Below are 14,663 nucleotides of genomic sequence, written 5' to 3'. Positions count from 1 at the left end.
TCAGGGGGCTGCAAAGGGGTGGTCTCCAGCCCCAAAAGCCCGGCTGCCCACAGCCGAGCCCTGGCCCCCATCCCAGCAGGGCATAGTTAAACATTACAATTTGCTGCACGATCCCCTTCACAACTTAATGACAATGTCATAAAGCCAGTTTAAGAGGTTTCTGCCTTTTGCCACCCTTGACCACTCGTTCCCACCTCAACTTTAGGCAAGGTCTTTAAAAGGAAACTGAAGAGTAAGCAAAGAAAAAAAAAAAGATTGTGGGGTAGGAATAATCCAGATGATTTTGCAGCTCTGCTGTAAACAGTAGCACTTTCACAACTGAGGAAGAGGGAAATGGAGGCCAACAAGTGGTCTTTCCTGGGGAGGGAAAAAAGATACTACACTCAGGAGCAGTCCCAGGACTATTTCCCAAACCTGTCTCAGCGTACAGCTGCACTAATGCTTGTGATAGCGAAGGGGAACGAGGGTCGGGAGAAGAGGGAAGGCAAGCAGGGTGATTTCTGTGGCAGTGCCACACCAGAGTTGTCTGGTAGGGACCAGATTGCTGCTGCCAGAGAGACCAAGGTACTCAAAGGCTCAGAAGTACTTAAGGTGCTCAAAGATACTTTACATTCACAGAAGCAGGACGTTTGCCCCTAACAGCTGATTGGAAACAAATCACATCAGCTCAAGCTTCAGGCTAATGTCTTCAAAACTCAGCCTAAGCTATTTAAAAAAAAAACGAACAAAAAACAGTCTTAGGATCTGCTTCAACATTATATTTTCTCCACCATCACCACTTCCAGCTGCGCATTTTCACCCCGATTTCACCTTCCCCCTCGGTGGAGTGGATGCTGCTGTTTGGCAAGCCATGGTTTGAGCGAGGTCACTCAAGTGCCCCAGGCTCAATGAGCAATGAAGGAGGGATAGTGAGGGGTTTTTTTTTAATACTTAGTGTAGCTCCCAGGTGTGGTTCACAGTGCAGCCCCCCAACAGGATGGTGGAGCAGTGGAAGGAACTGACTCTTTTGGCCACTCTAGCATCCACGCGTGGCCCCAGGTGCTCAGCCACAGAGGGGATTCCCAGTCCAGGGCTGGCCTCGACGGCTCGCTGCCCCACAGACTGCGTTGTAGATGGTGGTCAAGCTGGTATTTCCATGCAAGACAGGAGGAAGATTCCCCAAAGCAAACGAGCTGTTTTCGCTAGCTGCGAGGTTGCTGGATCCCAGTGCCCTGCACGATGTGGGCAGAGCTGTACGGAGGAGGTCTGCCAAAGCCAGCACTCTGGGCAAGGGTCCAACCAGGTAAGTAAGAGGAAAGGCTGGGATGAAAAGTGGTGGCCTGAGACCTGCCACTCTCAGGGCCCGCGATAGTCACCGCCCAGGGCTGCTGCAGGCTCTCCTGGTAACCACGAAGCTGCACAAGCCACAGAAGCCACTGGAGGAGGGGATGAAGGAGGCGAAACCTCACTACATCGCGGTAGCCAGCCTGTTCGGGATGGCCAGCTCAGGTGGGTGAGTCTGTGCCATTTCGGCAGCTGGCTCCAGGCTGCAGAGGAGATAGATGCTTATTTCCTTTCAAGACCCACAGCGGTGAAGGTGCCCGAACTCTTCCTTTCCAGGAACGAGGAGGAATCAGTCCTTTCAAATCACGTCTGTATCCTCTCCCACAGCACAGAGCTCATACAGCACCCCCACTTCAGATCCCATCTGCACTCAACAAGCTCTCCTGGGTCACCCAGCCTGGGGCTTCCTCATTGTTTTTTGGGGTTGTTTCATGTTCAGGGCCTGAAGTTTAGGTACTTTTTAAGGGATATAAATGTTATTAATTCTCTCAACTTCTTTGTTCTCATAGTTAATTATGCCATGCAAAATGAAAATATTTCACCAGAGAAGAACTAACAGACTCTCTGATAAGCAGTTCAGTAGTCTTGTCTGAACCTCCATTTAAAAATGGATTCAAGGAGGATGATGTTCTACCTGTGTGGTGTAGGCATAGAAACAAGGGAGAAAATGGGCAAGAAACTGAACAAAAAAGCAGAAAAGTTAAAACAAATAGCTCCTAGAGCATCCTTCTCTACTTGGTTTACACAGCTAAGGCTTTTAATCTGAAGGCTGGGGTTTGTCTCCATTACTGCTGATATACTCACCTTTCTTCTTATTCCTGTAGAGTATCTTCTTGCCAGCTCCTGCATCACTTTCTGGGAATAAGCTAAACTCTCCTGGCAAGTGAAAGATCTCATGGCTTGTCAGGTAACAGTCTATGGAGGTGCAATTAGCATTGGCTCATCATTTCTGGGGCAGTTTCCAGTGGTCTGTGAAAATCACAACGGTTACAGAGGACAGGATTCAAGTAATCTAATTTTAGCTGCCTAACATGGGATTGCTAATCCAAACTACTCACTTCCCCCGAAAATGGAGCACCACCAGCGGACAAGCCATCCCTCTTCCCTTGGACACCAAACTCACCACAGGTGAATCACCCTCTGGACGTGCCTGTGTCTGTTCACTCTCTACAGAGAGTACCTATGCGTCTGGTTCAGACTGGATGCGACCTTCTAGTCAGTCAAAGTTAAGCAAGTTGAGTCCTACCCATAGTGCTGGCATCTCCCCATGGTTTCCATTTGCAGAAGTGCTGTAACAGATGCTGAGGATACATTAAATGCTTTCCTAATGTCACATTCCCATGTCTGCAATCATGGTAATGGCCCGAGTGAAGTTTTGCAATTGCAAACAATCAGGAATCCATCTGCAAAGGAATCTGTCTATTAAGATGTGGCCCCTACTCTGAAAGTGCTTGAAAAGCCCTGGCACATTTCTTGGGCTAAAGATAAAAAACATAAAGGTCAGACTCCTGCAGCAATATGGAGAGTATCCAAAATGCACTCCAGTGACCCGAGGAATAGACTGACTTTTGCTTCAGGATCGTGCTAATTAAATACTGCTAACTACATCTGAATAGAATTAAGTCTAATTTTAGGCCCTTTCTGAGCTCCAGGGCAATATAGGCTTGTCCTGAAAGAAGAAATTACCGACTGCTGACAACAGGTGTCAGCAACAGAAGCGGCTGAACCAGGGCTGAATGTGAATTAGATGCAAGTGTGGACAAGGACAAACTAAGTTCAGCACTGTTTCTGCAGCCACGCCGAAGACCTCGCTGGAAGCATGGAGGAACAGGTATGAAGCATAACAGTCCCAAGTACAGCTACCCTTGCCAATGCGTGCAGCTAACCAGCACAGCTCTAATTTTTGCGGTGTAGATAAGGTTTGTTTTAGCACCATACATGCCAAAAGTACCTTAGGTTCCCATGGGAGTTCTTGGGTGGCAGCCAAGGGGAATATTTTGCAAAGAGTACTCGCTCCCCTTCCTCTTACTTCTTCCTCCCGCCCTGCAGTCCTCAGGGATTCCCTGAACGAGGGATCAGGTGTTTTTCTTCTCTTTTCCATTTTCCAACCTCATTTCCCCCACACCTCTCCTTCCGTGTGTCCTCAGGTGCGTACACCCCACACACCGCACGCCAAATCCAGCAGAAAAGCTCCTACAAAGGTCTTCAATAAACAAAAGGAGCAGAACACCGTTGGCCCCACCGGCCCTTTTGCTGGCAGCTATTTTGCTACCATTTCCTGCTGGCTCCTACATCGTCTCTCTCATCAAGTTTCTTTAGCAACATCCTGGGTCTTTTCTTCTCCCCCTTGCTCTTATTGCTTTTAAATATACATTTAAGATGTTTAGTTTCCATGCCCTTTCTTGGTAATTTATCCCATATGTGTGCATGACTCTTCACATGAAATGCTTTTGCCCAAGTCCTTCTTTGCTTCTTTGCAGCCAGTTTTTTATGTTTTGGTTTTATTTTTAATACATTTTTGCTGTCACGTTCCTTTTCTCCACTGCTTTCAAAACCAGTCCCGTTTAACTCTTCCTACCGTCCTTCCCCTCCTCCACAAAGTGCAAATATCAGTTTGATGAGGCCCCTCATCTTTGGTTCCCCATCCATATACTGTCTTTCCCTCCCCACCAAGAGAGCAAGAAAAACGGGTTCGCAGTTGGTATTTATTAACAGAACAAAACCAGCAGGTTTAAATTCCTCTGGGCTTGTTTTTGTTTTGGTAAGAAGAAAGGGCAAGGGAGGACTGAGAGCTGAGGACATGCACCCAGGCTCTGTGCTGAGCAAGGCACTCGCTCTCCCACAGGCGCGGGGAGGGAGAAGGGAGCAAATCCGGACTCGGTGAAAGGGAGGGCAGTTTCACCCATTTCAATGAGATGAGAATCTCCACTTCATGCGAGTCGCAATCATTTACATCCATTCCAAATTAACATCCCTATTTTATTTTGCCTTTATACCTCCTGTTAGAGTAAGTTCTCCTCTGAGTCCCATTACGAAATAAGAGTTTTGCCAGGGGTTAAGGGTGTCGGACCAAGCTCACAGGCTTTCTCCATTTGTAAATATTCAGCACCTTCACATAGGTTAGATTCCCTGTAAAGGAAGGAATGCAAATTTCTGCTCCTGCTTTGTGACGAGGCTGTGTAATGGGCTATGATCCATACCTGAGCCCAGAATAAAAGCCTTCAATTCTGTATCAAGAAAAACATTGTGCATATGCTTAACTTTCCACTGACAGTAACTAGACCTAAATATTATGTATGAATGATGCGCATGCTTAACACTGCCTTCAGAAAGATTAAAGGAGAAATGGTAGCAATGGGCAGAAATTGGGACCATTGTTGGTGTCAGCGTGGAACAGATGCAGCCATCTTCTTGGACGTCCCACATCAAGAAGACTTAACTCGCCTATTAGATCTTTTCCATCTCCACTTCTAGGATCCAAGGGTATCTAGCTAAGGTGTGGCCAGAAAGAATCACTGAAGGAACAAGGCTGTTGCTACAAGGCCACTAGACTCCCATGTTTTTCAGTGGGACTTGCCAGGGCAGGTTAAAATCTCTCACTTGGAAAGAATGAGTCTGAACTTATCTGGGTCTGAACTCATTCAAATTGACCAAATGTGTTGACTATAAGTCTAATAGCAGATGATTCACTTGGACCTGGGAGATCACCCTCCATGACATATTTTATTCTCTTTATGGTTTTGTTTTGGTGTGGTTTTTTGTTTGTTTGTTTGCTTTAAATACAGTATCTCAGATAAATCAGGGTATTTTTCAGAGGGAATTGCACTGGAAACATGCCAGTTTGGATACTGGGATCATACCACCAAGCCCCATTTTATGCTAAAAGGAACCAGTTAAACAAACACCTAAATGTGCAAAGGAATAATTGCCCATTTGTTTCAATACCCAACTGCCAACTTTGCCATTCACCTTCTACAATACTTCCACTTAGGTTAAGCACTTGCATGCGCTCTACTCTCATGACACATGACACGGGGTGGTGACGACTGCAGAAGCCATCTACAGCAATTTCACAGGGCACTCTCTTTTTAAAGGCTGATGGAGTTTTCTGTGATGAACGTTCCTATTCCTAGCAAACATTTATACACTGGCATGCTGATGATGACTGTAGGGAGGCCAAGAGTGTACCAGTCAGTTGAAAGGTCCATCTGACCTAATTTCCTGTCTCTGACACTGGCTAAAAGCAAATGCCTCGTGAATAATGTATGAACAGGGCAAGCATATAACTCTATTTCCCAAGAGTATTCTCCCAAACCCTAATGGTTTGAGACTGAGGAATTTCCTGATGGTTTTGTATTTAATAACACAGGATGGATTTCCCTTCTGCAAACTTGTTCAATCACCACTTGAGCGTGTGTAAACTCTTGACACCCACATCTGCTGGCGAGGCGTCCCAGGGCTCCACTACACCTGAAGGGAAGAACCGCTCACCCTCAGTTATTCTGAACTTTCCCCTTGACAACTTCTTTGCTTTGTACTGGAAGAGACAGTGAACAATCACGCCCTCCAAGACATACTTGAGTTTATAGGCTTCTGTCATAGATGTCCTCAATCAATCTTCTCCCAGGCTGAAGAATTAGGGAAGCTTAAAAGAGCTGGCTTTATTAATTGTTGTTTATAAGTAAGGTGTTCCATGCCTTGGATCACCTTTGTTATCCTCTGAACATCTTCCAGTTCTGCACCTCTTTTCCGAGGTGGGAAGAGCAGAACTGCTCATGGACGTGGACACACCGCAGATTTGTACAGGGGCAGAGTGAAGATTTCTGACTTGCTCCCTAAAACAAGACAAGATCTTTGACTTCTGCTGATCCCTGAGGTGGTTTCCTGTATTACAGCACATGACTGTGTTCCTCTGTGATAGCAGCAAGTGCTTAGTCCGTTGTTTTCTGTGTGAGGCAAGACCGCTTTTTCCCATATGTATCACTCTGTGTTTATCCACGGTGACACTAATAACGTATCCACACTGCACGTTCAGCCTACGCTGCTCCTTGCTGCTCTTCGGCTTTTACAAACCCTCTTCTCAGCCCAGTGCTCCTGCGCAGCTCACTCTTACCTTGGGCACAAAGCATGCGATAAGAGTTGCAACGTGAAGGGCTGGCTTTCATCTAGGTATCGAGCCACAGGCGAGGAGGCAACATGCCCAGTCCTGGTGGGGGTAACAGCAGCGATAACTGGCAAGTATGGGCAGACACCTACTTACCTGACCCTTTACACATACCCCTGCTCCTCACAGCCAAGCCAGAATGAAGCACTTCTGACCACAGCCTGTACTCTTAATTGTAAAAGCAATTGGCAACTCATGGACTCTTCCCTCCTCCCTGACACATGCTGTAAGAAACGAACGGCGGTGGTTGGAAACCTAACGTTTCAACCTGTGTTTCAAGACTCTGCCTGTTTGGGTCTCCAATTTACTTAAATGCTTCTTATTACACACTAATAATTTTTCTTGCCATTTGCACTCCTTCTTGTGTCCTTCAGTCAAATGGCGAATCCATCAAAATCAGATTGACACCACAGGAGACCACCCAGCTCCCGGGTGGGCTCCCGTAAGCCCCACTCAGCGTGGCTCAGCTACTGCTGTACTGTTTAAGCATACAAACAGCCCCAGGACCAGTGACTCCGGTCACTGAAAGATGGAGCCGTTCTTCCTTCCCCTTCTCCTGAGTGTCAGGGCTAGGGGATACCTCTGGCCAGCTGTGAAGAGGGCAGGTGCACAGCGCAGCTCTGAGGACGGAGGGGAAGACCCAGGAAAGACATGGCGTGGCACTGTCTAGCCTTTGCCTCTCCAAATCTGGCCCAGAGGAGCTGAGGAGCTGAAGAGACCTTACAGTGCCTTGCTGGAAGTGCGTGAATTCCCTCTGTCACGGGGACCGGGCGGGTGAGGAAGGAGATCGTGAACCCCCTGTGGCTGTGCCTCTTGCATCTTCACCTGCCTCTCTTCACAGCAGGACAAGGTGAGATACAGCCACCTTGAGGATCTTTCCTGACTGCTTTGTACTCAGACTGCAGTAGACCTTACGTTCATTTTAATACTTTGCATTTACAGGTAAGTCCTGTGCTAATTCTGAAGCACAATCCACCCCCCACCAACCCATTTAGATAGCAAGGCTTCTATAGAGAGACCAGAACTATAACCAAACATATAGAAAATCTGACATGTTTAATGGCATGCCAAAAAAAAGATACTAAGATAGGACCTGAAGTATTTGGGATTTGTCTTCAATTTGTGTCATAGGCACACAACTGATTTATGTGTAGAGTGACTACTCAGTTAACTTTACAGTGCACATAAACATGTACTACTTGGTACGAGATCCATTTTTATATGAATGTAAAACATGGTTAATGAAAGAAAACCCAGATATCGTAAGATATTTCATCTGCACCATTTCAAAGGGAATCTGGTAAAAGCCAAACAGAACACAAATCTGCACTAAATTAAAGCACCCCCACCACTCCCTCAAACCCTACTCACAAAGTCGTTAAAGTGATTTGGGGAAAAAAATGTAAGCATGGAAAATCAGTTTGTTGCTAAACTGCAGGATAAAAAAAAGACAGTTGTAAAGAGCAAACTCTCATTGACTTCTCTGGGACCAAGTATAACTCTTGTTTCTTAAAACCTCATAGGTTAATTCCAAGGAATTTAGGATAGGAATATAAATCACTTTATGCTTGTATGTCATGGGCTGTGGCATCTAAAGTCGTCTCTCTACCAAACTATAACATATACAAAAAAATTAGCAGCAAAATAAGCTAACCTAATATTTGTCTGTTTGTATTACTAGAATCTATACTTCTCCATGCATTTATTATCAGTCTGAAGGAGGGAGATTAACATAAGGTGATAAAATTTGGCTGTTCATAAAGATTCTTAGATTGCTTTCCTTAGTTCAGATGTGCTTTACTATGAGAAATTTCATACTGGATGAGAAATCAGTAAGAAAAAAACTGTAGCAGAATGTGACTTGCAATAATTTAGGTTTGCCAAGTTCTGTGAGGAGCCAGAAGTCACAAGCAGTGGTCTTGTGGTTGATTGCTAGCCTGATGCTGACAATATCCCTTGGAGGCATTCATGCAACACAGTGCTAAATGTGTTCGAATGACAGAGAACTCATCTAAGAAACCAAGAAACACTCCGTGGCCCAGGAACTTAACTACACACATCAGTAAATGACTGTGAACTGTTGGATCAGAAGCCCTTACGAAGAGGTGAAGCCCTCCAGAGGCTCGCTGGTCACTCGGGGTGGCCACTGAAGACCCTGCCCAGAGGACAGCATGAAGAAGAGCAGTGTCCAACATACGACACATACCGCAAGTGAGGAAAACATGGAAGATAATTGCTGCTGCAATGATAGAAAAAGACCCAGGAAATAAATGAGGCACTGAGAGGAGTGTGCAGTGAGGAGAACAAATGGCCCAAACACTGTCAGAAAAAAGACATCTGTCCTCTGGTACATCTGTCCTCCCACAGCACCCTGCCAGTGGGGCTGATTAGGTCACAGGATCCATTGGAGTGAGGAACTGGTGGTTGCTGTCCTTACTAGCTTTCCACAGGGACATCCTTCCAAAGGGATACCTCCTGTCTTCCAACTGTGGGCCCTTCCCAGCATTGCCTCTATCTCACTTGGCAAGGTTTGACCAATAATTTTCAAGTATACCTGTGTTTTTTGCTGTTCACCCTGCTCACAAGAAACCTGTAGAGCCCCTGAATGGGAAGGATGACTGAGATCTTTCCACTGTCTTTAATCCTTTCTTGGGCCAAGGGAGAGTACTTATGGTAGGAAAAAGACACAGCTTCATAACACTAACAAGTCCTATAAAGAGCAGCCAAGGCAACTTCAGTTTTTAGTCTGGAGAAAAGGTAGGCTCAGGGGAGACCTTATCGCTCTCTACAACTACCTGAAAGGGTGTTGTAGCAAGGTGGGTGTCGGTCTCTTCTCCCAAGTGACTAGTGATAGGAAGAGAGGAAATGACCTCAAGTTGTGCCAGGGAAGATTTAGATTGTATATTAGGAAAAATTTCTTCATCAAAAGTGTTGTGAAGCACTGGAACAGGCTTCCTAGGGAAGTGGTTGAGTCACCATCCCTGGAGGTATTTAAAAGACATGTAGACATGGTGCTTAGGGACATGGTTTAGGGGTGGACTTGGCAGTGTTAGGTTAACGGTTGGACTCGATGATCTTAAGGGTCTTTTCCAGCCTAAATGATTCTATGATTCTATTATTCTACAAACTCATAACTGTTCTTTGAAGATCCATTTGCAAGACCCCTAGATGTGAGGATGGCCATTAGAAGAACAAATGAGGCACAGGGCCATAGTGCACAGCACTTTTGAGGATTTGGGAGATTAAAGTCATAAAGAATAGCAGTCTCTAAACAACTCTCCTTGCCCCCTCTGCCCATGCAGAAAGGGCTTTTTTTCTTTATTTCTTTTAAAACTAATTAGCATACATGAAGAATATCTCAAAAGAATGCAAAATGGTCCCTTCCTGACAAATCCACGCTAATTTCTGGAATTCACAGATAAAGGTAATTGAATTAATTTCAGAATTTACCCAAGAGATTCAGTGATAGTGTGTTTTAAAAGTTATTATGATACCAAATGCAAGGCTAGATATGTACCTTGGTTAAATTATACTGCAGATTTCAAAATATTTCAGACCACATCAGCAAGAAATGTTCCCAGGGAGGGTACACAAACAATGACTCAAAAAGGAAGTTTGTGAAATGTAGAGAAATACTCAGTAATTACTTTTGGGTTTTGTTTTGCTTTATTCAAAACAGTTAAACAAGGGAACATAAAAAATAAAGCAAACAGCAATAATGAACTTATCCCGGACTAAGTTTGCTATTTATGAACACCTACCACCTCCACAAAATAAAACAGACAAATTTCTCTCCAGAAAACCTCTCTGGTGAAATGCAGGAAGAGGTACCTTGAAAACTATGACCAAAAGGCAGAGGAAATCACATTTTATTTAAGCAGCACTAGTCTGACTCACATTAAAACCAGGAAAAGCTCTCCATCAACTTCAAAGGGAGCTGGATGCAGGACAGTAGATGAGAATGAGCTGCAAGCTAAGGTCATCCTTCAGCCTCTCTTGATAAATTCCTTCAGCCCAAGGCCATGCTCTGTCCAGGTACCACATTCCTGGGTCAAAACATGGCACTTCCTTATATAAAGCATGTGCCTGTGGCATGAGAGAGGAGAAAAGGAGCAAGGCCCTGCAGGAGTTGTCCCAGGCACTAGGTGTCACTCTGAACTCTGGGGGAACAGGGAGGAAAAGGTCAGGAGAAAAATGATGACCACAAAGACGATGTTTCTCATCGTAAAAGCGGGACGGAGGCGAAGAGCGACCCTCCGCATCAGCAACCTTATGACCAGCTGTGCAGATGCGGTTGTAAAACCAGAGATGCTGTTTAAGTGGCAACTCAAACCAGGAAAAAAAAGTTATTTTAGGAAACAGAGAAGAAGAGAGAGGTGACGGGGACCGAAACAGTCTGTATTTCTGCAGCACCAGGCAGGAACCGGCCTAGCCAGCTTTTCCTTTCAGCAGGGCTATGGGGAAGATCTCAACCGATGGCAAAGCGCAAACCAGTCTTTGAACACAGATGTCAGCAGCAATGCTCTTGAGATGGTGCAGGATAAAAGTTGATAGTTGTTTCCTTGCTTAAGCCAAGTCAGAGAACTGAATGAAAATACATTTTCCAATTTATTTTCCACCTCCCTCCCTATTTCTCCCCAAACAGTAGCAGGAGGATCTTGCCACCCACATTCGCACTGTCCTTAGGAATGCATTCGTCTAGTTTTGGATAATTTGGAAACCTTTGGGAACATTCCTTATTAATAAACACACTTTCTATTTTTTTTCCTCTATTCCCCTGTGAATTTCCTCATCTTCCTTTGCCAGCTATTGTGTATTGAGCAAGGCAATCCCTGGAACTCCAGGAATCCTAACCTGGCTAAGCACTTAGCACGCAAGGGGGAAATTATTCCCTCGACCTAAAGAGCAGTTGTCTCTTCAGTCAGCTCTAGGCCTGCAGTGTTATAGTCAAGCTGTTTTGTCTGGAAGGCAGAAATAGGGGAACCTCAAAAGGTTCTGCTCAGAAAACTCTCCAATCTTTTGTATGTCTAAGGGGCAAGGACAAGGAGAAGGAAGAACAAGTTCACATGAGTCTCTTGCTGTTTACTAGAAATACTGCCGACATGATGCTTCTGATAATTTTGTTTGCAGTACTGGTCCAGAAGGAAGAAGTGCAGATGGCTGAGGAGATATAAAAAGCATTTGTTTTTCTTCTCCTTGTGACATGTTGTGTCACTGCAACCCTGGAGAGAGTTGCCCGTGAGGAGCACCGTTAGGGTCTGCTCCACCTTTCCCAGGTGAGTACCCAGGGAGAATGCATCGTGGCTCACCTCGCCGTCCCACTGCCGTCCTCTCTGAGGGGCTTCAGTCTAGGATGAAGCTATAATTTATTTTCCCTGCCCATCCAGTCCATGGATTGTCAACCTACCTAGTCAGCTATCCACTGGAGACCAGGTTAAGCCAAACAACATACACTCAGTAGTCTCCTAACAGTTGTCAGATATCAAAACTATTTTGCCCACTATCATCCTGTGCTGAATTTAAATTAGGATAGGGATTCACTGCAAAAGTGGCTCAAGTAATCAGATTTTTTTTTCTCAAACATAAAAGTTTGAACTTTAAATAGCCAAAAATCTTTATCCTTTTGAGATATTCAAAACCTGACTGGACGTGGCCCTGAACAACCTGCTCTCGCTAACCCTGCTCTGAGCAGGACAGCTGGACCAGATGATCTCCAGAGGTGTCTTCCACCCTCATCAGTCCTCAGATTCTGTGTTTGTGTGGCAGTGCATGGACTCTTCCAGGACCGTGTTACCCCTAACAGCCTTTCAAGGCTTGTGGGTCCCCAAATTTTCTTTCTCCTGAACAGGTCAGTTAGATTCTATGGGTTTGGTCCATGGTTCTTCATGCTACAATACAGTAAGCCATTCTGTTATTTTTCACAAGGCATGTGGGAATATGCCTGCTTTTATGCCCATGCAGCAGAAAACTGAAGGAAGGCAGTGTGGGACTATAAGGATTTTAGTAATTAAGCCTTCATCTTCCATTTACGTAGGATACGTGCAAATGAGAGAAACTCAGCCTCTCTGAACCTGCCAGCCAGGGCTGAAAGTACTGTCACACTTTAGTGGGGCAGCTCATGTGTGGAAACCTTGGGGTTAGGGACAATATCTAGGTCTAAGCCCGAGATAGCTCTGCATAGAGTCCTAAAGGTGAAAAGCTGTACTGTCCTTCAAAAAATCTTTGAGCCTAACCCTTCTAGCCGGGCTGTTTCCCCTCTTCTCAAAAGGCATAAGCAAAAAGAAACAAAACATCAAAGAGTTTGAAGCTTAAGAAAGGCAATTCCTCTGTTTAAGGAAATTAAGGAAATGAAGTCAGGAAATTTCCTGACTCACTGAGAGTCAGGAAAACTGAATCCACTCCTCCTTTCTTTGGGAAGTCACTGCCCCGCTATTATCTCCACTACACAAGTGGCCTAATAACTAACAGAAATATTTTGAAGGTTAAAGTGATGTCCGGTAGGTCACTTGGAATTCACACAAGGAAGAGCTAAGGGTGGCGACTGGATTTTAGGCCTTTCTGCAGCGTGCTGTGCCACCCCCTCACCTCTGCCGTGTTCAACCCGATGACACCCCTGCGAGGCAGGGCAGTCCCCTTTACCCATTAACTCCTGGGGAACAGAGACTCAGACGTCCAGGTGGCTTGTCCGAGGTCACCCAGTGACTCTCCAGATCTAACGGTCTTGCGACCAAGCCTTCCTCCCTCTTGCCTGCGCCGGAGATTTGTCTCCCCCTCCCTGTCCTCTGCAGCTGCCTTAGGGCGAGTTTCAAACGCCGGCAAGCAGAGGGGCTTCTCTCTTATGACCACACAGGCAATGGGACCTCTACTAGCGGAAATTCCCAGCGTAGACACTGCTTCTTCACACCAACCAGTTCGCGCCGCACCACATGCTGGCTCCGTTATCTCCCTCGTGTCTCATCCAGGTTTTAGGCTTCTGCTCTCCACCAAGTAGGTGGTCACGGGGGCAAAGTACAGTGCTGCGTGTGGCTGAGGCACCCGCCAGCAAACAGTCCATCTTCCTCAACAGAGACGACTTGTCTGAGAACTTGCGCCTTGCCGAAAGTCTCTTCTGGATTTACATTTATTATTTGCTACGCCGAAAGGATCCCTAGAGGAGTGACAGGGACCCAAAATAGGAGGTGTAAGGCAAGTGCCATAGCAAAGGTCTTTGGCAACAGTCTTTGTTTCTGCCTGGAGGTGCTACTGGCCGCAGGCAGCCCAGGGGGAAGAGGTTTTGCCAGTACCTGTGGTCTCACACCCAAAAATCAACCACCATTTCCTAACCTAGCTGTGCTAAGTGGGTCCAACACACCAGCTGCCTTCAAGACCCTTTGCTGATGATCTCCTAAGCCGTGCTGCCGCAGGCTGCCAGCGCAGCGCGCGCGCAGCCCCGCACCGGCCGGCCGGGGCGGCTGGCTGCAGGCAGCTCGGGGGGGCTGCAGGCGCTGGGGCTGCACCTTCTGCTCCTGTTCCTAAAACACCCGGTAGCAGGCACGTAAAAACGTCGTCTGTAATCCCTCAGCTGAAAATGCGGTGTTATCAGCTACGGCAGAGGCATTCTGCTCAATCCGGAATTATTTAACCGGTGAAATTAGTAACACATCTTTCAACTTGGGATGAATATCACAGGGCCTGGTTAAAGCTGAGCAGTGGAGAGCGGTCCATAGCATTCAACTTCTTCAGGACAGGAAGACTTGGAAAGCACTGCGACCCTCAAGGACAGGAATACTGTCAGGATTTCTGGAGGAACTGTCAATGGGATCTGGGGGGTGCTCCGAAAGAGGTGGTCAGTCTTTCCCCCTCCCTCAGTTAAGCCTCTGCTCCCCCCTTAGTCTGCTCCCTGTAAGGCCAGGATCTGTCCCTGGAAGACTTCATTTCATGGTGGAAACTGCACCTTGATGCATAAGCAGGACTCTCAAATCAACTCTCCGACAAACCGGTACTTCGCCAGCCCCGCAACATCCCCCTACCCCAGCCCCCAGCAGTTTGGCCCCACAGCTCTGCCCCTCTTTGGCACCTCGTTTTCACAGAATCACAGAAACGTTAAGGTTGGAAAAGACCTTCAAGATCATCAAGTCCAACCATCAACCCACCACCACCATGCCCACTAAACCATATCCTGAAGTGCCACGTCCAC

General features: G+C 46.3%; 1 protein-coding gene across 1 annotated transcript in view; it reads left to right on the top strand.

Moving 5' to 3' along the window:
• Positions 1 to 333: 333 nt before the first annotated feature.
• Positions 334 to 14,663, top strand: part of LOC309405649 (uncharacterized protein) — a gene marked incomplete at both ends in the record, with an annotated part of 55,287 nt that continues 40,957 nt past the window's right edge. The window contains 2 exons of the mRNA XM_082000465.1: positions 334 to 564; positions 1,374 to 1,492. Of these exons, the coding sequence (XP_081856591.1) occupies positions 334 to 564; positions 1,374 to 1,492 (350 nt within the window). The remainder of the gene's footprint in view (positions 565 to 1,373; positions 1,493 to 14,663) is intronic.

Source organism: Phaethon aethereus (genome assembly GCF_964289735.1).
Source record: "Phaethon aethereus genome assembly, chromosome: 1".
NCBI lineage: Eukaryota > Metazoa > Chordata > Aves > Phaethontiformes > Phaethontidae > Phaethon > Phaethon aethereus.
This window is presented reverse-complemented; position numbering and strand designations above follow the sequence as displayed.